The following is a 25,121-nucleotide window of genomic DNA, read 5'->3' on the forward strand; positions in this document are numbered from 1 at the left end:
CCCGGTAGGTCTGGCGCTAGTCCCCTTGTGGATTTACAAAATTTATTCACCGGTCCCACTAATTAGTCTGTCACTGCTAGGCTGTAATTACACCTAGGTCCTCGATAACGAGGGGTCGCGACACTGCATCACGGGTTGCGCCGCTGGTCAGTCGACTTGTGTGGCTGTTCCCCAGAGCGTGGCAATATTTACTGCTACTTGGCATCTGGATTTATACGGCATCGTTGGGTGTTCCTTACACAAACACACACGACAACGCGAGCCTGACATCGGATTCCCGCCTGCTGCTTTGAGAAATACTCCCATTGGTTGATTATCTACAGGCAGCAAAAAGTAAAGCCTTGCTCCGTGCCTGGGTAGTTGCCAACGCTCGATCATCGTATAGGTGACGATTGCAGCCTAACGACCTCGTTGTATTGTTGTGAGTCAGACGTCACGATTGAACCATTGCGTGCTTTACAACGCAGAGCGTACCAGCACATCACGATGGCTTCTGTGCCAGTCTAGCGTCTCATCCTCACAGTGGAATGATATGACAGCCCAACAAGCCTCGGCCGCCCCAGTTGCGTGTCGGCATCAATGTGAGTTGTAGTTCTTGCCGTGTGCCTGAACCAGGCCTCGACACCCGAACCGGCACCGGTTGCTTGCAAGTTGTCAGTTTGGCACGTCCGCGGCTGTAGACCCGGCCAAGTGGATTATTTACTTACACCTTCATTCCCCTGGACACACTCGGCAACCTTCTTGAGATTGTCATGGTTCGCAAGGCTGACGTAGCCAATATTCCGAATCTCGTCATTGGGCTTTAGACCAGCCTCATCGGCTGGGCTGCCAGGGATAACACTGTTGACTTTGGCGAAAGGCTCCTGTAGTGTTTCCAACGGCACATGGTCCGGCAGAAAGCCAATGTCGCCTCTTGATGGTGCCGGCTGCGTCTCGTCATCTTCCTGCAGACTCGCAAAGTGTTCGTGAAGATGCTTCTCCACCAATACCATGAGGTCTTTGTAGTCATTGCGGAGGTGAATTATGCGGGCTCTAGTTGTGCGCACTGTTTGTCTACGGTCAGCCGATTGACTGGGACATTTGCAACCTGATGTGCATTGCGTACCTTGGGCGACGTCAATATCTGCTCTTGGGAAACCGTCACGGGTAGTGAGAGGAGTGCTCATGTCAACACCATGCTAAAAACAGGTTAGATCGCTATCATGTTCATGCCGGTGCCGAGGCGAGATTAGGGGGTCCGATTTACAGAATCAAGGACTGCGCCGAGAGCTTTGAGCTCGGCCTCCATGTCATCTTTCTTCTTCTGCAACTCGGCAAAGTTCAAGCGGTGGAGGTGGCCGTTTTTCGCGGCGCTGGTGGTCGGTCCCGAGGGTACCGTGGGAGCGTGGATGTTATTCATTCTGAGCGGCAATCCCATTGTCTTCGGCAGGGATACCACCGGCGAATTTCCAGCCGCAGTACCCTCGTTCGATAGCTTCGACGACTGCAGCCTCTCTGTATGCTCTAATGTCCTGTCGCAACAAAGTTGAGGAAGAAGGTGTGTAGATGGGACATGAGACAACGTGAATCGCCTTTGGATCAGTTCGTAGGTACTGTTGGACTATTGCCCAGCGTTGCATTGCAGTGGTGATGAATACAATGCTGATGGCAACAGCTCCGCAATGTTACACAGTACCTAGCTAGTTACGGTACCTCGTGTGCCTGCCTGATTGCGTGCGCAAACCTAGCATTCGGCAGGCGGTCTGCAGAACACGGGCATGTACAATACACCTCAACTTGGAAATGACAGCATCAGCCGCTGGGTACATGACTAAGGGAACGAGCTCAGATAAGATAACATAGCCCAAAGCAACTACTACCTACCTACCTAGGTACCTGAGGTGCCGCGACCGTTCCCACCTGAAGCAAGAATCAAACCGCGTCGCAGTGTTGCTTTACCTTCAGCAGATATCCCAACTTAGCGTCCACATTCTGCTGGCTCTCCGCGAGCTCCCTTGCCAGAGACCAAACTCCTTCGATTTCTACGTCATTAGCCTACTTTGTGCTCGCGATTCGAGCAATTCGCCTCCAAGATGGCAACTGGCATCGATGCGAAATTGCTGAAGTCGACAAAGTTTCCGCCGGAATTCAACCAAAAGGTTGACATGCAAAAAGTCAACCTTCAGGTGATGAAAAAGTCGGGCCTTTTGCTTGCCACTCGCTGCTCGTTCAATTGCTAATTCGTCTCCTTTTTACAGGTGGATCGCAAGCAAAATATCCGACATACTAGGGAGTGAGGACGATGTCGTCATTGAGCTTTGCTTCAACTTGATCGAGGGCTCTAGATTTGTCTGTCTTACTCCCGCATTGCAACCTCTTTATGCTAACAAATGACAGCCTGACATCAAGTCTTTGCAAATACAGCTCACTGGCTTTTTGGATAAGGATACCGCGCCGTTTTGCAAGGAGCTCTGGAAGCTTTGCCTCAGTGCCCAAACCAGCCCCCAAGGGGTTCCGAAGGAACTACTCGAGGCCAAGAAATTGGAACTGATCCAAGAGAAGGTGTGTGCACAGGTTGACAGCCCATTGCTGCAGAAACAACAGCTGATAGCTCAATCAGATTGAGGCAGATCGAGCCGCAGACGAAGCTCGCCGCCGACGCGAAGACGCAGAGAGACGGGAACAAGAAATCAGTCGATTGAGGGAACGCGACCGTGGGGACCGTGGACGCGGTCGTGGCGACACTTGGCGTGGCCGTCGCGGAGACAGGGACTACGACCAGCGAGGCAGGCACGGCGGACGATTTGGCGAAAACAGATCACGGTCCCCAGCCCAGAGATATCGCGAACAGAGGGAAAGAGGTTCTTTTCGTGGCAGTCAGCGTGATAGCTATGTTCCAAGAGACCGAGTCGCGGTCGGGAGACGACCCGGTCGTCGCCGTTCGCCGTCAGTAGCGTCAGCATCCTCGCGTGCTACGTCTCGGAGCACGAGTGGTGAACGCAAACGCAGTTCTAGTCGTGGTTCTCCGTCTCCCCCGCCTCGAGGTTCTCGGCGAGATTGCAGTTCCTCTGTTGGACGGCCTTCCAAGCAGCGGTCCAGGTCCCCGAGACGAACAGCGCCCGGGCACCGTGATACGCGACGGAAGCGGAGCCCTTCCAGAAGCCGTTCGACCGCTTCACCTTCACCCAACAGGCGACCAGTCACCAAGCGTCGCAGGTACTCCTCATCTAGAAGCAGATCACCAGTACTCGACAGGAGATCCCGGAGCAGATCCTCGAGCAGTGCGTCATCGCGAAGATCGAGATCCCGAAGTCGCAGCCCCAGACGCCAGTCATACAGCAATCGTGCTGAGAATCGCGTACAAGGACGTCGAAAACGTCGCAGCAGCAGTGCTTCTGGTCTGCCGGATAGCGACAAGGGCGGCACCAAATCAGACCACGATGGGCAACAAGAAAGAAGACGTCGGAGAGACGAACCAGCTGGGGCCAAGCGTCGTGGTACATCATCGGCGTCGTCGAGGTCTGGACATGGCTCTACGTAGGAGGCTTTGCGTCCAGGCCTCTGAGGATGGCGGGAACACAGATGAGAAGCTCGAACAATGGACCTCCCGGCAAGCCTAAAGCTAACCGTCTACAAGGATTTGCCAGCCGGACGATACTAGCAGTTACGATTGCTTGCCGGAAATCACTGACTATGTGGAAGACCGACATCGTGCAGCGCCTAACCCGGTACGTTCGCCAATAATCGGTACGCAGCTTGCCGTTCTACATTGCTGGCTGAATGGATAGCGCAACCCCATAGCAAGTGATAAATGACATCCATGATTATTATTATTCCTAATGAATAGTGAATCGAGGCGCACACATGTTTAGTGACGCACTCATGTTCAGTGACCTTCTCGAAAAGCTTGATGTTATATGCGAAAAGTCTCTGTAAGAGACGGCGTGGGTCCGAGCTTGATTACCTGCTTCGTGGAAGGCTAGTCTCAGTCACAGGTGTAATTGAGGTGCCAATAACCACAGTCCTGTCGGTATTCGCACCTTACCTCCTTTGAGAGCTGCGCACAGGCGCCTTACATTAGCGCCTCAGCGCCCAAGTGCCTGCCTTAGGTAACTACCTTCACCCGCCCCCCACTTCCCAGTACAACCTGTCACCTCACTGGGTAGGTAGGTAAAGTACCTAGGTAGGCAGGTACACCGCTGCGGTTCCTGACCGCTCGACGTTCCTTGCCTTGCTCACCCCAGGCACCGGTTGGACAGGCGTGCCGAAAAAGCAAATTCCAGAACGATAGCACCATCATCTCAGCCTCGCGACAACTCCTCCGCCGTGCCCCCTCATCGGACACGATTCGATAAGCTCGTTCGGCCAAACGGTGAAGAGGGTGGATTGATTTCACGCGGCACGTTCGTCATAGTCACGATTTGGGGTTTGACCCGAGATCTTCCAGTACAACAGCTTCTGCCGGCAGTGCCCGGAACGAGGCCTCGAGCGCGTCGAAGCTGCAAATCCGCCACTTTCGTTCGTCAAACAGCGTGTCGGATCATGATCGACTCGTGGTTGACTGATTCCTGTCTATCTCTTCTACATCTGTAGCCTCTATCCTCACAGCTAGCTGTAAGAGCGAGCACTGCCCAAAGCCATACTCAAGGTACAGCGGCTAGAACGAAGAGGTGTGCCATCCGAGTTATGAGACTCGGTGCTTGTTGTACTTGGTACACATCAAGACTTTGACAAGTGTTCATGCTCTGACCTCTATGTTCCCCCTAAACCCTGGCCCTACTCTTCTCCTCATCTTCTACTATCTTCCCACGATCACTGTTGCCGTTCCCCTATTGGCAACATATTTCATCTCTGTTGGCTTGTCTTTAGCTCGGCCCGCAATTTCATCCTCAACAAAGGGAAACCATGAGCTTACCATGGTCTGAGAGCTGCTGCAGCACAAGCCACTGTTTGAAGACATCGCCATTGCTCGATGTCTCTGCCGAAGACGAGAGGAGTACGCTGTTCGAGCGCGATTCGACCCTCGGGAAGTCGTCTGCTCTCGTTGACATGGTGCCGGATGGTACCGGCGCTCCTGAGCGACCGAAATTCGGCTTGCGTGATGCTTCGGCTCAGATGCACAAACGCAAGTCTGTTCACAGTTCCTTTGATATCGGAGATCATCAAGGCGGCCAAGTCAATTTCAAGAAACCCAGGCGTGGCTCTGGGGAAAAGCCATTATGTCAGAAGAGTTACGTCCTTCCATCCACAGTTTGGCAACATATCTTCACCTTAGTGCATCCTAAAGATTTGGGCAACTTATTACAAACGAGCAGGTTATTCAACATGTGTCTCGATCCGCGATCGTCAATCAGCGAGCAGCGAATTTATGAGACGGTTACAGGTTGTTGCAAACCTGTCACGCCTGACATCATTTGGCAATCGTCTCGGAGGCTCTTCTGCCCCAGGATGCCGGCACCCTTACAAGACAAGACCGAGCTCGATATGTGGCGCTTGTGTTGCTCCGTAGTCTGTGAACGGTGCGCAACGGTCAAGGAAACTCATAAGCGAGACAAAATCACTTCCTGTCGGCAAGGGCCAGGGGTTGATGGGTTGGCGACTGTATTTGCTTTTGGCACTGTCTGCTGCGGCCAGTGCCTAGTGAAAGACTCCGTCAAGGCGAGTTCTATGCTATACGTCCTGTTGGGCTTGAACTAACCGGTTTCTAGGAGATTGATCTGTTGCTCTCATCAACCACGCCCTCGTCACTCATCCCTGCTCTTCCTTTTGTATTTGTTACGAATGAGCTTCATGTGGTCTCGCCGAGCCTTATGTCGGTCGAATCCAATGAAGAAATGCCACAAACGACAAAAGTCTTTTGGGCCCCGCACATTGAGACAGCTAAGGCCGAGCTTCAACAGGTACAAGGTCTAGGTGCCGCGGCAGTCGAGGAATGGCTCAAGGGTTTGGAAGCCCGAGGGAAAGATGCTAGGCAAGACGCCTCGCGATGGGAGAAATGGGCTCTTACTGGAGGCTTGTTGCATATGCGGCAGCCTGCTTCGTCAGCACCAACGATCATCGCGGAGGACCAGCCCTTCAAGATCCAAGTTCTACACGACGAGCTTGAAGCTACCGTGCCTGCCGACACCTTGAGCCGGTCAAACATGATAGCGAATGCACCGCAGACAGTATCTCAAGGTCGCCAAGAGAGGACTCGAGAAGAGGCTGCCGCGCGAAAAGCCTTGCGACGCATCGAGATTGAGCGGCGGGCTATGTTGATTGATCCGCCACTGCCGCCGAACGTTCTCGTGCACATTCCCTCATTTCAGGCAGCTATTCAGATCACCGCAACGCTCGATGACGATGCTTGGTGTCTCCTCCAGCCGAGATTGCTTGCTCAGCGCGCTGGCGCTGAGCAGGAGGAAAATAAGAAGAAACTTGCAAACATTCAAAGGCCGGTTTTTGAAGCAGCCGAGCCCGCACCAGTGGAAGTTTCGGATAAGGACTGGGACGATATCCAAGGCCCGGTACGTGCGAGCATAGCCAAGTACGCCGACGAGACCATTCGTAGCAATTGGGCCAAGGGCCGTAAAGTCAACAGGGAGAATAGCCCGCGATTTGCAGCTGATGTCCTGGTCTCTGTGCGGGCCAGATTTTACTCAGACGTGGCAAAGAACGCCGCAGATGCCATTGCAAATGGCCAACAACCACCGGCCGACCCCCCACAGGGACCCTTCACACAAAAGCTGACTCTCGAAAACATGAAATGGGTGTTTGATGTGAAAATCAAGGCCCACACCGAGTCTCACCGCAAGGAGTTGTTTTTGTGCAACGGTTGTGACAGTAATAGATATTACGGCTTCGAGGGTGTCATACAGCACTACGCGGCAAAGCATACCAAAGCTCTGAGTCTTGGTAATGTCGTCGTTCATTGGAGGGCAGAGTGGCCACCAGAGTCGCCATTTAGTACCTATCCTCGAACGTCGAAGAAACCGCGCCACAATCCATCGCATGGGCCCCAGCAACAAGGAGCTTTTGGTCCGTCGTCACATCTAGGCCACGAAGCTTTCTTTGCGAACGGAGGCAATCCCGCTCCTATACAATACCCTTTCTCAGCTGGGGCTGCGGCGCAAGCAGGCCCTCCCCCACAACGTGCTGTGTCATACGGTCCAACTCCGTCATATCACGGAGTTGGTGTCCTCGATTCCGGCATTTACGGCCCTCCAGCGTTCGTTGCAGGTGCATCAGTATCGCACCCATCTGCGCCTCCAGGACATGGGCTATTCGATCATGGCCCGCCGCCGGAGTTCCCTCCAGTTATGATGGCGCCGCCTTTCCTTGCCACAACTCAGTATACTGCAAACAGTGCAGCTGATTTTTACCCCAGTGCTCAGCCGCAATACCACGTGTCCCAAAGCAGCCTGTATCAGCCGACATATCACGCTCAGCTCGAGAATCTTGTGCGTAACGCAAGAGGTGTTTGGAACACGCTCTCCAGCATCAAGGACATACCAGGGCCTTTGAAGGTCTGCGTTACATTTTACCACGTAGTGAAACGCTTCCGATTGGCTTTCTCAGAAACGCCAAGTCTTCGAATGTTCAACGACGGTCTTTCGAACCACAAAGGTATGCGTCCCGTCCGGAACGTGAATGGCTTAATGTGCCGAGCTTGCACACTGGGTCTGGGCAATGCTCCGCACGTCTTCATGGAGAGAAAGACCTTCTCTCTGCCTCAGCTCACCAATCACTTCGAGAGTCTCCATCTCGGCCTTCAACATGCCGAACCCCAGGGCCGAATGGATATGGACTGGACGCAAGACATGCTGTTGCTACCAGAACTGCCTGGGCTAGGTGCTTTCAAGGCGACTCTTGGAACTGGCGGTCATAAGTTCAATTTAGTACACGAAGCTGTTCCCTGGGTGTTTGATCATACAAGAGAACCTATTCGCCCATGGCCCCGAGCTGACGGATCTGGTGACGAGTTGCGAGAGCCGGACCGGGAAGAACCCGGGTATATTCGACAGCAATGCGATGCGCAGATCTGGAAGGAACGAATCAAGGACGACGAGATAGTGGCGGCATCTCGCAGCTCCCATGCTGAGTCACATGGGGATATCAGCGCTATGCAGCAATTTGGCCCAGCCCACAAGTTGAACCCTGAACAGAGTATTTTACATCTGGATCGGCATTCTAATTTGTCGGGAGACGGCAGTTCTCGTGGGCAGTCTCGTAACTCCAGCCTTTACCTTGCTGAGCTGCATACCGATTCATATCCGAGGCGCGGCTCGCAGGACTACTCAAGATTCTACACCAGGTTCGACCGGGCAGAGTCACTTAGGCCTTATGGTTTCCTCCCGCAAGACTCATTGACCCAATCAGATGGGGTGGCGCTTGTGGAGGGAAGGTCCGCCCGTTCGACCACGCGGCAGTCAAACGAGCCTGATGGCTTCAATCTTACTGCTGCTCTGGAGTCACACCTAGCCCGAGAGCGCGACGAGCCCGCGCGGTACCAGGCATATCAACCACTGAGCAGAGTACGTGGTGAAGTCTGGGAAGGACCAACACACGAGATCGACTCGGTCTTGGACAGCGAGCACTATCAAGTGATGGAAAGCCGGACACCTCCTCGCCATCAAGCCCCACGTGGAGGAAAGCACCGCTACTCTGCATCAAATAATTTGCCTGTGGACCCATTTCACGATGATCCTTTTAGGGCTTCATGCCCACGACGAACGCCAACGGGGCCTGGCTTGTCGGGCCATGTTGGCGTCCGACAGAGTACTGGAAGCTTTAATACCCGCGAAGCACTGCCAGCGCCCCACGAAATCTCGTACGAAGAAGCATACGAAATAGTCCATGTGAGGGATGCAGAGGGAGAATATGTGATCAGGCGGCCGGCCAGGTATGCATCGCATAGAGAAGACTATTCAGCAGGCAGCGGCCGGGAAACACACTCGACGGCTCGACACAGATCAGACTACACGTCGCCCCAAGAGGTCGCGCCGACTGTGCAACCGTCACTAGTTCAAATGCGACGATCTCGGGCACCCCCAAGGCAAGCACCACAGTATATCTCTCATTACGAAGAATATGATCCCAGGAACCCAGCTTACGTTTCTCACCGTGGTGGCGGTCGCCATGTCGGACACTGAGCAAAAGCTGCTTGTTGGGGTACACAAGGGATTGGTCGGGGTTTCGTTTGTTTAGAGGCCTAATCAATAGATAGACTGCTGCTTTGCTGGTCGCTAGGGCCCTGCCTATGTAGACGCATACCTAAGTGAGTCTAGAAATCCAGACACATATTTCGAGCGAAGGACCACGTACAAGGTACACTGAACTGAGATGTTTAAAGCTGAGGCCCTTGTATTACACACGTATTCGCTTTTCAGGCACAGCAGAGGCACACACCGCTAGCAACGCTGTGGGACAGATGACCCAACCGTGTACAATAGTGTCGATCCTCACAGCATTCCTGACCGTGTCCGTAGAAACGCCAGGGACCTGACCTAGGTCCTCACCATGCCCACTTCGCGGATACTGAAATAAGAAGAGTTGACAGGACTAGTGTAGACAAGAGGCGCATGATTTGCCAGCATCTGTTTCTGTTCCAACACATATCTATAACACTTCGCCAATGATCTTCGCTGCCTCCCTGTATGTCTGGAGCAGCTTCTCACACTTCTCACGCTCCTTCTTGACACCGTCGTCTTCGTACAACAGCTCCTCGAAAAGGACCTCCTTGTAAAGTTCGCTGACGAGTCGGTTTTGGACAACGTCCTTGCAGTGGTTCACCAGCAGGTGCATGACAGCCTTCGGGACTTGATCAGCGATCGACTCGCGCACGATGTTGAAGTACGAGGAAATGAGTGCTCGGATAAGCTCCGTCTCCATGGCTTCCCTCTCCGTCATGGCTGGTTCGCCACCTGTCGCGCCCTGGAGTGGATGTAAGTATACGGAATACATTAAGGGGCTTGATGTGTTGCCAAGACAACTTACGAATGGCGCTCCAAAGTCTACAGATCGGTTCGAGTTGGGGAAATCCAGCTCGTCTTCCCGAACCGGGGGCTGGGTAGGGGTCCGCAAAGCCACCTTTTCTTCGGTCCGGCGGATGCTTTGTGAGAATGTGGGCTCAGAAGTCTGGCTTACATGGCGGGCGATGGAGGAGTTGGGCGTGGGGGACATGCCCTGGGGTGTCCCAATAGGCGAAGCACCGTCTTTGCCAAAGAAGTAGGTCAGGAACGAGTCGCGAGCACCGCCAAGGCCTTGTCCGTTAAATCTGGAGGGAGATCCCGATCTTGCTCCATTCAATGCCGCATTCAGCCCAGTAGCGCCATTCTCCCGTACACCTGGGGATAGACTGCGTGCTCCTTTGCTGGCCTGCTTCCGGAGAGATGCCGGGTCGGCCTTCTCGGGGGCAGCGGCGTTGGCCTCCTCGTCGTCTGGTGCCTCAACACCGTTGCTGCCAAGCTCCTTCAACCTCCTCTTCTCCCGCCGTTCTCTCTCCTCCTGGATGAGGCGTTTTCGTTCTCTCTCCTGCTTGTTGCTGACAACGTTACTCATAGCTGCGGCGGCTCCCAGAAAGTTGGGATGGTTCGTGTTGATGTAAGCGCGTTGGATCGAAATCAGGGATTCTACATATGATGATGTAGGCCCCAGGCGCTCGCGCAGCAGATCGGAAACAACCTCGATCAGCTTTGCTTGCAACCGAGGAAAGCGAGAAAGCTCAGTTGAACCGCATGTGTGGCATATCTTGATCAGCTCCTCGTAGACGAGCTCGACACATCTCTGGCTGGGAATTTCAAGAAGCTTGATTTGTGGCTTCACGAGCAGGTCAAATGCCATTTCCGGCACAAACAAGCTGGGACGAGGGCCGGTGGAGTTGCGGATAGCCGTGCGGATATCCAAAGCTGAGAGGTTTGACGTTGGGTCGATAGACTCGAGAGACATGCCAAAAACCGAATTGAAGATGTAGTAAATGCGGGCGCCACCACACAGCTCCTTGGTGGAAATTTCGGTCGAGGTACCGTCAATGGATGAGATGAATGACGTGGCGAATCGTGTCATCTGTTGCAGAATGAGGGACCCGCGGTGCTCTTTGCCGCTGAAATGCATGTCGCCATAGCTCGCTAATTCCTGTTGCGTCTGACCCATCAGGGTGTTGAGTCGCGCTTTGATGTCAGGCATGCGCTCGCGAATATGAGCCATGAGAGTGGTGTTCAACGTTTTAGCCAAATAGTGAGTTCCGCAGCGACTGGCAATGTTGCGGTACGCCGGGTGATGGCGGAAGAAGTCCGACTCAGCCTTGAGAGCCTCTTCCATAGGTTTGTTCCCCTGGATGTCTTGCTGTGAACGGTTCACAACACCGATAAAGCCCAACTTTAGGGGATACACTCTGCCGGACAAGATATCCAACGCATTTGTGCCATGGTCCATCAGGTCAACCTTGGTGAGTACACCGATGGTTCTCCTTCCCAGAGGATCAACATGCCGAGCAAGCTTCAGAGCTTCCGAGTTCACGATATCAACGTTCGCGGGGGAGACGGCGAGAATGATACTGTTCGGCTTGGCAATGTATTCTGAGATGAGATTGCGCGTCTGCTTCTCGATGTCCGTGGGTTGATCACCGATGGGAACCTGTCGAATAACGTCAGAACGACGGTGTAGACCGGGTATGCTTTAAGAAGAAGTTGGTAGTACCTTTGTGAGTCCTGGTAGGTCGACGAGCGTCAAGTTGAGGACATGCGGGGAGTAAATCTTGAGATTGATAGGCTGCCGGTTGATGCCCTTATTATTGCCAGCCACACGGGACGTTTCGTTCTCGATCTCGCGCTTCACGTCGGAGAAATCAGTGAAACGGCGGTTGGGAATATGATGGAATTCGGCCCATTCGGATCGCCGGGCAACATCGGGGGACCGGTACGGGTCTTGCAGAGGATCCGCAGCATTTTCGTCTTCGGGAACATTGATCAGTTGCAAGATCAAGGGTCGTCTGGTGACGATGCCACTTCCGCGCGGCAAGAAATCACGGCCGACGATGTTCTCCAGTACGGATGATTTCCCAGCGGACTGAGAGCCTACAACAACCTATTTGAGGAGAAGGCACGTAAGTGAGAGGTCTTGTCGTAAGTGGGTTCGAGGACAGAATGACGTACAATTTGTGGCAGATCGAGAGAGTCGCTCCCGATAGTGTTGAACACCAAGTCTTGCAACTTGTTGACGGTCGTGAGGAGGTCGTCTCCGAGGGACGCCATGGTGCTGGACCAAAAGTTGTGGGTGATATTCACTTGGGTCGAAGCGAGGCGAAATCGTCAATGTGCCTTTTGGGGGTTTTCCGTTCAAAAATGCAGTATACACAGCTTCTGGCGGACGAGGTCGAAGCTACCCTATGCAAGACCGAAGGCGTTGCAGAGCAAGACGGAGCTGCGAAGGAGCTGGGCGAGGCAGAGAAACCAGAGCACCGCACCGCACCGCACCGTACCAAAACACACAACGCAACGCAACGCAACGCAGACGAAGGGAGCAAGCGTCTTCTGGTCGAAGACTGAATGCGTCGATTGCCTCCGACTGTCGATGGGTCCCAGAAACAGAGAGCGAAGAAGAAGAAAAAAAAAGAAAAGGAAGCTCAGGGAGCAGCACGGTAACCCTTGGGACTGGATGAATCGGGGAGGACTCGTTCGATATGATAGAGCCGATGTTGCTCGCGTCGTCCAATTTCAAGAATTCATGCGCGGTCCACAAGCCGCCTTCTCAGAGAAAGTTGGTGCAAGGGCCGTAATGCTGGTGTTGGCTGGCTATGGATACCTTGGGGGCTTAGGGGTTAGAGGTCCACGCCCACTACACAGACTGCCCAGTCCACGGTACGTACCCTGCTCTGTTCAGGTAGCTCACGTTGAGGGTGAAGAATGACAGCATTTTCACTGGATGCGCAAGCGATGAGCCTCAGGTGCCTAGTGTCTTTGCTCCCTCTGGTTCCTGAGGTATCCATACATTTACTCGATGCTTAGCTCAGCTTTGTCCTCTGAGGGATCTGAGTTCTTGATCGGACGCCTCCAGGACCTGCAAACCCGGGCCACCCCGCGGGCTGGGGCTCACTGGATCTCACCTAGGTCAGCATCGGCAATGCAGATATTCCCGACCGAAGCACACAATGGATGGATGGAATGGAAGGAAGCCGATCGACCTGAGGTTCCAAGTGCGTACGATGTCATTACTTTGTAAAGGGTTCAACCCAATAGATTTCCTTACATGATGCCCAGTGTATCTTTTATGCAGACCTAGTGATCCCAGTTGTTTCGTGTAGGCAGTTGGTGTGGCGCGTTTTTGCGTCTGTCAAGTCAGGCTTAAAACGGCTCCAGTCCAAAGATCTTCCAGCATCTTCACAACCTCGGCAAGCAAAACAGCGATAACCAACAACTCGGTGCCCAAAAAAGAAGGAACACCAGAAGGAAGCAGAGACCATGAGCCAACTCGGTGGCCCTGGGGCCCGCCAGGCAAATGCCAAACCAATCCCGTGCGTGCAGACATCTGCGTTCTGGTTCCTTTTGCTTTCAGTTGATAACTCACTTGACTGACCGTGGATATTGTTCACAGTCCTCAGCGTGGCAGTTTCCCTCTGGACCACGATGGTAAGTCAAGTCAGACTGTGTCGCGGTCAATCACAATGCTCTCTAGCCGGGAACTCTTACGTTGCTATATGGTACTATCCTGACGCCCATCAGGTGAATGCAAGCATGTCATCTCAAACTACCTCGAGTGCATCAAGAAAGTCCGCGGCGTCAATGACGCTCAGTGTCGCGATCTTGCCAAGTCTTACCTGGCTTGTCGTATGGATAGGTAAGATATCGACATGGATTTGTCATGTCCATGAGGTCGTAAACAACCATGTTAACTGTGTCGGTCGCTCCGCAGGAATCTTATGGCCAAAGACGACTTCAAGAACCTAGGCTTCGGCAACGATCAAATGCCGGACAGCAAGGGCGGGCTGGCGCGGAAACAAGCGCCAGGAAAAGATAGCCAAGACAAAGACGGAGATGCGCGCCCCGGCGAGTTAAGGTGGTGACAAGCTGTCTTTCGCTGATTGCAATCTTCGTTGGGTAGTTGGACATAAGCACCCGACGCAGCAATACAGCTTCATATTTTGTATATTAGCGAAGGCATAAAATAAATCCTAAAGCCCAAACCAACCTGCGCAGTTGTGGCGGAACGTTGCGCACGCAGAACCAGGAAGCTTGCTTGGTATAATCATGGGCGAAGATTATTGGAAAGGGTGGTGTTCATGCGGGAATCCACAAGGAACATGAAGCCTCATGCATCATTGTTTTTTCCCCCTCCGCATGTTTACTTCTCGAATGAGTCATCTCGACCTGTCGCCCTAGGACAAAAACAGCTTCGAAAAGCTGTGGACCTGTAAGCAGCCCTTGCATTGTTGCCAGCGAACCAAGACTGTCTGGTTGTCGTGTCAGACTTGTGACGCTGGTAAACACACTTCCTGCAGGAACCTGGCGAGACGACGGGCTTGAACCGCCACCATTGCATGGCATTATTGGACAGGAGCACAGGGAATGTTCCAGCTACTCAACTCCAGAGAGCACTACTGCGTATTTGACCGCATATTCTATCTTCAAGCTACTGCGCAGTACGCATACGGGTGTCAATGTACACCTACCTTTACCCAGCGCTTTTAAGTCCAAGAACCTTGCTGTTCCCCGCGTGCTGAGGGAAGGTGACATTGTACAAGTACCAGGCCTGGGCCCCGGAATCGAAGGAAAGGGCGGTCGGCTTTGTCAAAGAAGCACGGTGAAGAACCCCTCCCTCACCTTCCCTAACACAGACAACTCCAATGTGCCTACCTCAGGTACCTCGAGAGCGTTTACTGCATGGTACACTAGGTAAGGTATGGTCCATGAACCCACAAACTCGGGAGTCATTGTTGCCGGGACAACCAACCAGCGCTGACCACATGGCCTAGATATATCTTCAACACCTCAGTTTCACGCTGGCAAAGGCAACGACGCCACCGGTTTCCCTTCACATGCCTAAGCCCATGCCTCACAGCTTTAGCCAGCATCTCTACCTTCATACAAAAGTCTCGCAGCAACACCAAACCCTTTTCATTGCGTGCCCTCCCCCGCACTGTCACTGGACACCTTCTTCCATCTCCGCACTCACAATCTGCCCGCCGGCTCAACATCTGTCTCTGTGTATGAGCATTTTCGGTGTCCGCCGTCCCTCAATTCCATCATGCACCGACGGAGAAGTGCGGAGCGGACGAGGAAAGTGACGCCTCCGTCTCCAACGTACATGAACAACGAGCAGTTCGGTGAGGAACAATTCTACGCAGTAGAGTTCCACTTCCCATCTATTGCTAACGTCCTGACTTTCTAGCTGCATACCTCGCCAATCTCAGAACGAACCGTGTCGCTCGCCCCGGTGGCGCGAGACCACAGCCTCCATCGTCGACGACCAGGTCCAAACGTCCCTCCCACGACCAGCCGAACACCTCTGAACCTCTTTCCCGTTCTGGAAGTCCTGCTGTGTCGATCCCCAGCTCTGTCGACATCTCCGCCCGACCCAGCCCTCCCCCGGCCAACGCCAGCTTTTCTTCCCGCTACTCCATGTCCAGCATCTCCGGCCGCGATTACTACCCTCCCCGTTCTGCGACACCTTTGAAGCCTTCCGAGGTTGTACCCACCGACACATATATGGAAAGGGGGCAAAGATGGATGGAAAAGGAAGAAGCAGTATCCCTTCGTCAGGCTATGGACGATATGCGCATCAAGGACGACAATGGCGACGGAGCCTGCGTTTCCAATGTCCAAGGTGATGCCACTAGTACCCAAGACGATGATACGAGAATCTACAATGCTGCTCTTGACGAGGCCTCAGAATTGGTCTGGCAGCATCGGAATGGGGTTGCCCCTCCCGATCCCAATGCACCATATCGATACAAGCCTCACTTGAGGAAGAACAGCTATGCCCACGCACGCACTGCTAGTGTGGGGAAATACGGCAATGAGATTGGGCCTTCTGGGCTGGCTAGAGACACTACACGGTCGTTTTCAGGCAGTTCCACTGACAGCGACGGACGTCCTTCTTTGTCACTGTCGCGTGATAGCTTTGGAAGAGAGGGGAAAAGCCCGGAACGCCCCTCCTTAGACTGTGAAATATCCGGTCCATCTGGTGCCATGTATTCCAACTCTGGGGTTGCGTCCGTCAGCCGCCGCCGCAGCAGCATGAAACGCAACATCAGCGGCGAGGTAGAAAAGCCGTTCTCAGGGGATCAGATCTGGGAGGAGCCTGAAGTCAACAACCGCCGAGGAGCACCCAAGCCCAAATCGGAGGCTGTGCCGGATCTTCCTCTCGTGGACAAGCCAAAGAACCCTCAAAGCCAGGTGCGCTTCGCGGCTGGGCCGCCAGCTGACCGTGTGGCGCCGTGGAAGCCCAGGTGCAAAGTTGAGATCCACCGCAACCCGCCTTCCCAATCGCGGAACCCACAGTACACGACCAATACGTCCTTCCCAAAGCCTGCAGCGGATGGAACCGTGCCGAAGAAGAACGGGATGGAGATCCGCAGCGACGATATCAGGGGAGCTACCAGCATGAAGCTGAAAGATCGCAGCGCGAAGCTGCCAACGCCCACGGCCGTCAGTGATCGACCTGGACGGCCGATTGTAAGCTTCGACTCGAACTGGAAAGCTCCGGACGAGAAAACTGATGCAAGGCCAGGATCGGCTTTCGGCACCTCCGACACAGGAGCTTCCAGCCAAAAGAACCAGCCGGTGGAAATTCCTTCTATCGTGGTGGCGCCGGAGGATTTCTCGACGGACGGGACACGCCATGTCCCGGCCGTGCCGTCAATAAGTATCGCCGGCGTTGACGAGCCGGCTGCAACGAACACAAGTATACCTGTTATTGTGACTCCCGACGACGGCAATGCAGCAGGAGCACCACGGCCCCTGCCCGACCCCAAAGCCGTCCCAGGTAGAGGACGACCTTTTCAACGCCCACAACGTCACTGGTCACCAGCACCCGGCGCTGGGCATCGCTCGACTACTCTATGCCACGAGTGTGGATTTTCTATCGAGGGTAGGTTCGTCTCCCTGGCCGGGCTGACAGAACGCTTTCATCCCCAATGTTTCAGCTGTTTTGCCTGCGGTACTGGTCTCGAAGCTCTAGAGATCAGCCCCGAGCCAGAGGCACATCGTCAGAACCGCTTGGACAGGATCAGGCGTCGGGAGAACGGCGAGGTGTTAGACGAGGCACCGGGCGAAACTGTGGCCGAAGACGGCGATGAACGACTGCGATTCTATTGCCATCTGGATTGGCATGAGCTTTTTGCGCCAAGATGCAAACACTGCAAAACGCCTATCCTCGGCGAGCACGTGGTCGCACTCGGTGAACATTGGCACTACGGCCATTTCTTCTGTGCCGAGTGCGGAGACCCCTTCGAAAAAGGCATGACACATATCGAGAAGGACGGATATGCTTGGTGCATCAACTGCCAGACCAAGCGAACAGAACGAAGGGCACCCAAGTGCAAGAAGTGCAGATGCGCCGTCATCGGGCAGTACATAAGGGCCCTAGGGGGTGAGTGGCATGACGAATGCTTCCGCTGCGCTGCGTGCAATGGAGGCTTTGATGATGGCCAAATCTTTCCGAAGGACGACGGAGAAAAGGCGATTGTGCTTTGCACGCAATGTCGCATGTTGGAACTCAAGGCGTAATGAATCACGACGGAACTTTCTCGACATGGACTTTGGGAGTTGAGGATTTAACGGTAGGGGTAGCGATGGAGTAAAGATTCGGCACCGTGTTTTTTTGTTTTAGGCATGCATGACTCTGGGCGAGGCGTTTTGTAAGCATCGATAAACACGAGGATGGAATGAACGTTTGCGTGAATGTCATAATCATCATGGACTGTCTTGATATGGACTCTGTGTACGTGCGAGCCAGACCATCCTTCTGCTGAACTCCATGCCCACTATTGAGAGTCCCCAGCCGCTTCGCAAAGGAAACCCGTTGCACTCCACCAATAGATACGCCATTACTCCTCGCGATCCACCATCTAGTTGGATCCACCGACCTGTTCCTGGTGAACTTCAAGAGTGTCGCCGTCTGCCATCTCAAGCTGTTAGGCAGCTTAATCAGCATCGATGCCTCGCTCAACTCGCAGTGTTTCTGATTGTACTGCTCAGCACTTACCGTGTCCGGAGTGTCCGTGGGTTGCACTCGCTGGCCCTCGAACAAGAAACGAACAGAGCTGATCGCCTTGCCCTGCCTCTCGCAAAAAGCAGTCATCAGCTTCTCCAGCTTGGTTGACCGCTTGATCTTGAAGAAGACTTCGTTGTTGTTGTCTGTGACCTTGATGTTCAGGTGCTCGACGGCGGGGGGGGCCTCTTGACCGCCAGCGGCGGGGGAGCCGTTCTCGTGTTCGCCAGACATGGTGTGTCTGTCAAGCGTAGTCGCGCAGAAGTTAGCCAGCTGGGTCTGAGGATCTGGGAGATGTCGTGAATGATCGCGGATTTTGCACATACGCTTGCGAAAGACGCGGATGAGACAATTGCGTACGTCGAGAGCTCACTGTCGAGGCCTGTGAAGTGTGTTTACCACAGTGTGGAAGGCCGGCGCTTGTGTCGTATGGAGGTCGTAGGAAACGTTGACGCGAAGCACGTTGAAGAAGGCAAGCACGTCTGAGCTATCGCCGAGTGAGAAAGAGGGATGTGGAGACGGACTATGCTAAGTAAGATAGGAAGGTACCTCAAGGTAAGGTATACAGGCAACGGAAGCGTAAAATACCTGCGGCACCTAGGTACTGCGTGAGTGGCAGGCAGGCAGGCACCTTGGGGAGAAGAAGGTGGGACGCAGGCCTCCTGATTGGACAGGCTGCCGGCAAGGTTTGTGAGGCTCCCCCGCGCTTGTGTTCCCCAGCGTGGTGCTGGAGCCTTGGAGGAAAGGTAAGCACACGCCTTAATCTACTACCAAAGCAGACAAGACAGATCCTAAGGTACGTAAGCACTACTTTCCATGAAGTAAGCCCTCCCGAGCTCAACAAAGGTTGGAAAAACCTGGAAATTTGGACGCAGGCTTGAGGGGTGCCGGTAGGAAATCAGGAAGTTGCGGCTCATGTTGGTTCATCATTTCCTTAGTCAGCAAGCAGATCGACACCGAGGCCGCGGCCAAATATGTCTTCTTGACGTCAGGTACCCGACTCCCATAGGATCAAATCGATCTTGTCGGCGCACAAATCGTCTTATCAAACTGTCTACAAGATTTTCAAGGCCTCGGCTATTCCACTGTACGCGCAAATTCGTGTCGCTCGTCAGAGGAGACCGCCATAATGGTGAGCGGACTTCCAGATCCTCACATTTTCCCTACTGACTGACCGTTCGTAGCAGGGCTTGGAAGAGGACTCAAAGGCAAACCCTCCATGTCATCCTCGAGCTGTGAGTCATTTTGATTATCCGCATTCGCCGGCACACATGTGGCATATGACTGACAACGTGCTCTTGATGGTGAAGTGCGCAATACAAGGTCAGACATAGCCCCAGTTGACTGAGCCGCTCACGCCGTGGCATGGTACGATGAGACTAATCCGGGCTTGGGAGACAGACTGTTTGGCCAAGAATGGATACAATGAAGACAAGTGCCAACCGGTCATTACGGCCTTGTATGAATGCTGCGAGGCGTTCTACCGCTCCAAAGGCGAAGGCGCGATTTCAGCTAGTTGTCCGAAGCCGCATTTGCTGCAGTTGAAGTTGGCAAGACTCCGGGAGACGTCACAATCGAAGCGTTGAGCGCGAAGCTCATTGAAGCGTGAGGAGATTGAGAGGTGCGGCATTGATAACAGTCAGGGCGAAAGGGGGGGATGTGCCGCTCTTCCTTCTATGCGTCAACCCGAGTTAAAGGTGAATTCTGGCAACATTATGAAAGATGGCAATTTGATCTAGGCGTTCATTAGCACGCAAGAGGACCCGTGGGACCTGAACAAGCATTGAATACTTGCTCCGAGACTCTAATATGAAGGCCTTGACATTGATGAAAAAGAGAGAAAAATCAAACACCAGACCCCGACGTTAGAAATTCAAATAAAGGTGTGCTGAGCGGGTCCGTACAGTGCGTCTCGCTGGCGTTCGGTCATGATTCAATGCATCCTCGAGGGCTCCCTGCACTGTGTTGACACTGACCGCTCCCAAGGTATCTCGGGAATATTGCCTCTAAAGTAAGGCATGCAGCGTCTGCCTCTCAAGTAGCGTTCACTGCTTCCACAAACGCGACCACGTCGTGCACAGACCAGCGCAGAATCCATCCTCAACCCATCGCGCTAGCCAACCGTCGCTGTCGCCTACCGAAGGCAGGTCCATGCCTACTGGTTGTTTTTAGAGGTCTACAAGTCCGCGTTTGTTCAGCCACGATATTCCGGATGGTCCAGCATCTCACCACGCCAATTTTCCAGCAACGGGAAGAGCTACCGAGTTCTCTAAAGAGTGACACCCAGTCATTGGGGTAGGCCACAGCAGCACAATTTGCGCTTGAGCGGAGTAAAGAAGACCGATTGCTTTCGCCAAATTTTCCAGCTTTGGGAGCTCGGTCAAACCCAAACATTCAGCTGCGCCGACCCGACATCTTGGCCTGTACGAAGCGATACCGAAAGGCAGTATCTATTCGCAGGAGGTGTGTAGCTGTGACTCTGCGCGCGCTGGGTTGCATCTCCAGCTTTGATTTCCCATCCCCTCTCTCAACCTTGTTCTGTAGCTAATTATTTGATATTACAGGATTGCAGCGGAAGCCGATCATCCAATGTGCCGCCCACCACGCGAAGAACCGTCCGCATAATTTTTACGACGAGTTTCTACGAGTCACACCTACGTTGAGTTTGCGGAAATACCACGAGTCCATCACGTCTTACCAATCGACCATGGATATGCAGATCGGACCCGAGTTTGAGGTCTTCGCAAATGCGCTCGATGATTGTCTTTCACCTCATGGATCAGTCGAGGCCAAGCGCGAGCGGATATTCGGGCTTGTAAACGCCTACTATGACTTCACGGGTGAGAAGTTGGCGCACCTGCGCAACCAGGCGCGTCAAGGCTCGGTTGGCGACACCGAGATGGATCTCGACGAGGATGAAGAATCCGAACCGACGCCAAGCTTAGAGGATATCCGGGCTTGGGAGCAAGAGAGGCAAACCTGGGATCTCCTTCGCCGTCTGATACCTTTGAGATATCCCTCGAATAGCTCGAACAGCAAGCAGGCATTTGGCATCATGCAGAGGACTCAGCAACCCGATGATCTGTGGAGCGAATTCTTGCTCGACGACCCACTGGCGATCGAGAGGAAAACCGTGTTGGAATGGCTGCAACAAGGCGCAAGAAACGGGCCTGACATTGATGACCTGGTTCGGGAGCTGCAGCAGAATGCTGACAGAGGCGACATTATTGCCCATGGATGGATTCACACGAGATCTGCGATCAAATTGCAAAAGGGCGTCAGGGGATCTACCCGTCCCCTGGACGTCGAGTTTCCCGAAGTTGCGCGCACACTGCTCAACTCTGACAACGCTCCACTCGTCGCCGAGCTTGATCCTGATGCCGTGACGAGACAGGAACGAAAGCTGGAGCCGCAGGACGAATTTTTCGAGCGAGCGATATGGGTTGGCTGCTTCCAGCTGCTTCGGAGGGGCAGCAGTCTTCAGGCCATGAGAGAATGGTGTTTGGAGAGAACCGAGGTTTGGAGGGCAGTTTCAATGTCCCCGCTGCCTCTTGCGACTGAGCACGGTGAGTCAAAGTTCGTGGATGACCCATCCGCTCTCGCCCTCTGGAGACGCATGTGCTTTGCTCTTGCTCGTCAAGGTGGTTCTGATGACATCGAGAGAGCCGTCTACGGAGTGCTATCAGGAGACATCCCCAGCGTACAGAAAGTATGCAAAACGTGGGACGATTTCCTGTTCATGCACTATAACGCCCTCCTCCGCACCCAGTTCGATATATTCGTACTGAGTCGTTGTCCGCCGGAAGTATCAGCTTCCCTTCGTTCGTCGTTCGCCGCGTTCGACGCCATTCAGTTTCACGGTGACGTAACGACGCTGGAACAGCGTCTGGTAAAATCCTTGGAAACCAGCCCTCATACGAGCAAAGAAGCCTTCGAGCCGGCCAAGGCTCTTCAAGCTGCCATCATCTCGAGAGACCTCGAGCAATATTTCTTCGAGCAAGGCATTGCTGTCACCCAAAAGGCCAATTCGGAAGAGCCATCGGTTTTAATGCCCGATGACAACTGTCGCAACATCCGTGTGGCTCAGGAGAAGTTTGCCGATATCCGTACCCCCGATCGCCTGCGGCTGGCTGTGCATGCCCTCATCATTTTCTCGACCCTAGACTCCCTAGGAACACCGTCGGCTTCCGCCACATTCAGCGCCGACTATGACCGCCGCGAGCTGCAGGAAAATACGATCACAGCTTATGTCAGCTTGCTGCGATTAGCGGGTTTCGACGAGCTGATCCCTCTCTACTGCTCCAGGATTGCTGAACCCAGGTCATTCCACGTCTTGAGCACGAACATATTGCCAATCACTGACCACGATTCTCGTCTCGTTCAGCTCAGTCTGATCCGGAAAGCGGGGCTAGATGTACTCAAGTTTGTCAGAATGCAGCCAGAACTCTTATTCAAGAACTTGGAGGACGAGACCTCGGATGGTAATCTGGACAAAGGTCAATTTCGTATCATGGAGAACGAACCGGCATCTCTGAAATATGGACGCTCTATCAAAGCGGACTTTTTTGGGGAAGATCCGGAGTCTATTGACCCATCCGACGATCGCCTCATTCGCTCCGTTGAATGGCTCTTGCTTGTTGAGGAAGCCTGGCCGGACGTCTTCGTGGTCGGCGTGTCGGTCTACAAGTATTTCCTCAGTACGTGTTTCAAGCCTTGAAAATGCATAGATTGACTAACCGGGCCAGAACATATGCGTCTAAATGCCGCAAGGAGCTTTGCGAACCGCGTGCCATTCAGTGTCATCATGCGACAGAAGATCGATACCTCCGACCGGGATGAGATCGATGCCTTGTCCGAGGATGTAGAGTTCTGGACTAGCCATATCGGATCGGCGGATGCAGCCCGATTGTCGGCGGGCCAGCTTGCCTCAAACGCACGAACTTTACGCGACCTCGAATGTCTTGTCAAGGCTTTGGACACGATGGAAACTATCGCATCGCTTGCGGAGCTTTCTAAAGAGTATGGTTTCCTACCCACGTATTGTCTCGCATCACTCACAATTCCCAGGGACCCGTCTGTAAAGAGAGATTTCTGGGCCAAGGTAAGCAACGAAGTCAAATCCGCAAAGGATCACGTGCAGCCACTGCTGAAGAACTGGCTTTTGGGCCAGGGTAAGTTGACAAAGCCTAACTTCCTTGCTGGCCACGTAAGCTTATTTGGTTTTCAGACGACCCAGACTTGGAGCTTCTACGGGACCTGTATTTGCCTGAGACTCTTCTTGCCTACGTTAGCACACTGCACTTTGCTGGCACAACCTTGACCAGGGACAACTTCTTGGAGTGTATGGAACTTGCGGCTACCATTGCTGAGAAGGAATCAGACCTTGCTCCATGCCTCATCAAGGCCAATAGGATGAAGGAGTTGGTGGAGGCTTTTGCAGCCTGCAGCAAGGCGCTTGCAATAGCTTCAGGTGAGAAGAAAGCAGCCGGTTCAAGCAGTAAAAAATTGCGGGAAATGGGCTGGTCGCGGGATCTATGGTCAGTCAGGCCTTGATGGCGAGACGTAAGGAAGACAAGCGCTCGTGTCCACCCGCAGCTGTATAATGTCTACATTGGTAAAGGAAAAGGAAAGAAACCGGTCGCTTGATTAGCGGGGCACATGGGCTAGGGAGTCTGGGTTGCGGGAAGAGCATGTGAAATACCATCAAGAAAGCTTAATGTACGAAGTAGCGTAAAATCTGTCTACTTGCTGGCACGTGGAGCTTCATGTTCACGTTCGGATGAACGAAATTCGATTACGTATGACATGCTTATGTAAAGCTGTCCTATCTTATCGATCGGGCGTGGCCGTCACCCCCGGGCGGACAGCACGGACATCGAAGCATCGAGTAGCCAACTCAATCGCGCTGACGTCGGTTGACCAAGTTGAGCATCATATTGATTTTTGCAACCCTGCCAAGGCAGGAACCCAGCCGCCAGTTGCGAGGTTATCTAGCTCTGGTCGTCTTATAGATTCTCCCGCTACTCTTACGTCCACAGCCGGACACGTCGAGATTCGATCACACCATGCACGCTCTTCCACCTCCGTCGCTCCCGCCCAAACCAGGCAGCCACGACACCAGCCGTATCGGCACGCCCGTCACTTCTAACTCACCTCGACCCGGCGCCGGCTCGGGCATCAATTCTGAAGGGGCGGGCAGCAATCGTGGATCTTTTGCGCATCAGCAAGCCGGGCTCGAGTTCGCGAGACCAGAACCCGTTCCAGACCCAGGTGATCAATGGCTCCCAACAGCGGTGCAAGATAAGTCGTATGACACGATCGGTGAAGGTACGGCCTCATCCACAACTAATAGTAGCTTCAGGAAACAGGATCTGGCCGACATTGTGACGAACCCCCAACTTCTGAGCGCTCTTACTCATGCACCGAGCACAATTCATCCTTCGCTTGCTGCTTCTCATCAAGCTCTTCAAGGAGCCTTGACTGAGAATCTTGAACTAGCGTCGCGCCTGATCGAACTTGAGACTAGACTAGCACACCAGCGATCAACGACCCAGGCTCAACTTCTCTCTACGCATGCGTTGGAACGGCAGTGGCGACAAAAGCAGTCCGATATGGACCATGCTCTGTCACCTTTCTCGCCAGCTTCCCTGTACCAAAGATTGGGTCAAGGGGTGCACGAACAATCTTCTATTTGCCATGTTCTTGAGGAAAGCTTCATCGACGGAGAAGGGGATGGTGCGTTCGCGTCGGAAAGGGAAACGCTAGATTGGATCAAAAGGTATAGAGATGCCAAAGTGCTCCATTACCTGCGGCAAGAGAGAAAAGAACGGTGGGACGAAGGTCGTGTTGGAGGCTGGAGGTAATCATATTTCCAGCCTGGTGGGAGGTTTACTGCCTGTCGAATATCTTCATTTAGAGTGGCAAAGGAATTTGGCAAGCTGCTACTGGGTCATACT

General features: G+C 53.6%; 8 protein-coding genes across 8 annotated transcripts; 6 read left to right on the forward strand and 2 right to left on the reverse strand.

Annotated features, from left to right (window-relative positions):
- Positions 1-2,072: 2,072 nt before the first annotated feature.
- CGCA056_v001131 (PWI domain-containing protein) lies at positions 2,073-2,681 on the forward strand (the record flags this gene model as incomplete). Its single annotated transcript, XM_037316392.1, has 4 exons — positions 2,073-2,176; positions 2,238-2,328; positions 2,377-2,541; positions 2,610-2,681. 4 exons carry the CDS (start codon positions 2,073-2,075, stop codon positions 2,679-2,681), a joined length of 432 nt encoding a protein of 143 aa, XP_037185634.1.
- Positions 2,682-2,870: 189 nt separating this feature from the next.
- CGCA056_v001132 (uncharacterized protein) lies at positions 2,871-3,599 on the forward strand (the record flags this gene model as incomplete). The annotated part of the gene is made up of 2 exons (XM_037316393.1): positions 2,871-2,925; positions 2,989-3,599. The coding sequence occupies 2 exons, from the start codon at positions 2,871-2,873 to the stop codon at positions 3,597-3,599; spliced, it is 666 nt and encodes a 221-aa protein (XP_037184547.1).
- Positions 3,600-5,813: 2,214 nt separating this feature from the next.
- Positions 5,814-8,635, forward strand: CGCA056_v001133 (uncharacterized protein; the record flags this gene model as incomplete). Its single annotated transcript, XM_037316394.1, has 2 exons — positions 5,814-8,492; positions 8,549-8,635. 2 exons carry the CDS (start codon positions 5,814-5,816, stop codon positions 8,633-8,635), a joined length of 2,766 nt encoding a protein of 921 aa, XP_037185636.1.
- Positions 8,636-9,576: 941 nt separating this feature from the next.
- Positions 9,577-12,209, reverse strand: DNM1 (Dynamin-related protein DNM1; the record flags this gene model as incomplete). Its single annotated transcript, XM_037316395.1, has 4 exons — positions 9,577-9,891; positions 9,955-11,592; positions 11,656-12,042; positions 12,111-12,209. The coding sequence occupies 4 exons, from the start codon at positions 12,207-12,209 to the stop codon at positions 9,577-9,579; spliced, it is 2,439 nt and encodes an 812-aa protein (XP_037184541.1).
- A 1,206-nt stretch (positions 12,210-13,415) lies between these two features.
- On the forward strand, positions 13,416-14,017 carry COX19 (Cytochrome c oxidase assembly protein COX19; the record flags this gene model as incomplete). The annotated part of the gene is made up of 4 exons (XM_037316396.1): positions 13,416-13,468; positions 13,549-13,583; positions 13,677-13,791; positions 13,867-14,017. The coding sequence occupies 4 exons, from the start codon at positions 13,416-13,418 to the stop codon at positions 14,015-14,017; spliced, it is 354 nt and encodes a 117-aa protein (XP_037184542.1).
- Positions 14,018-15,198: 1,181 nt separating this feature from the next.
- CGCA056_v001136 (LIM domain-containing protein) lies at positions 15,199-17,681 on the forward strand (the record flags this gene model as incomplete). Its single annotated transcript, XM_037316397.1, has 2 exons — positions 15,199-15,277; positions 15,343-17,681. The coding sequence occupies 2 exons, from the start codon at positions 15,199-15,201 to the stop codon at positions 17,679-17,681; spliced, it is 2,418 nt and encodes an 805-aa protein (XP_037184543.1).
- A 341-nt stretch (positions 17,682-18,022) lies between these two features.
- On the reverse strand, positions 18,023-18,399 carry SMT3-1 (Ubiquitin-like protein SMT3; the record flags this gene model as incomplete). The annotated part of the gene is made up of 2 exons (XM_037316398.1): positions 18,023-18,085; positions 18,160-18,399. 2 exons carry the CDS (start codon positions 18,397-18,399, stop codon positions 18,023-18,025), a joined length of 303 nt encoding a protein of 100 aa, XP_037185632.1.
- Positions 18,400-20,872: 2,473 nt separating this feature from the next.
- On the forward strand, positions 20,873-23,718 carry NUP84 (Nucleoporin NUP84; the record flags this gene model as incomplete). Its single annotated transcript, XM_037316399.1, has 4 exons — positions 20,873-22,862; positions 22,911-23,184; positions 23,233-23,336; positions 23,393-23,718. The coding sequence occupies 4 exons, from the start codon at positions 20,873-20,875 to the stop codon at positions 23,716-23,718; spliced, it is 2,694 nt and encodes an 897-aa protein (XP_037184550.1).
- Between the last annotated feature and the right edge of the window lie 1,403 nt (positions 23,719-25,121).

The sequence above is a fragment of the Colletotrichum aenigma genome (assembly GCF_013390185.1).
Source record: "Colletotrichum aenigma strain Cg56 chromosome Unknown KSG_Cg56_contig01, whole genome shotgun sequence".
NCBI classification, from domain to species: domain Eukaryota; kingdom Fungi; phylum Ascomycota; class Sordariomycetes; order Glomerellales; family Glomerellaceae; genus Colletotrichum; species Colletotrichum aenigma.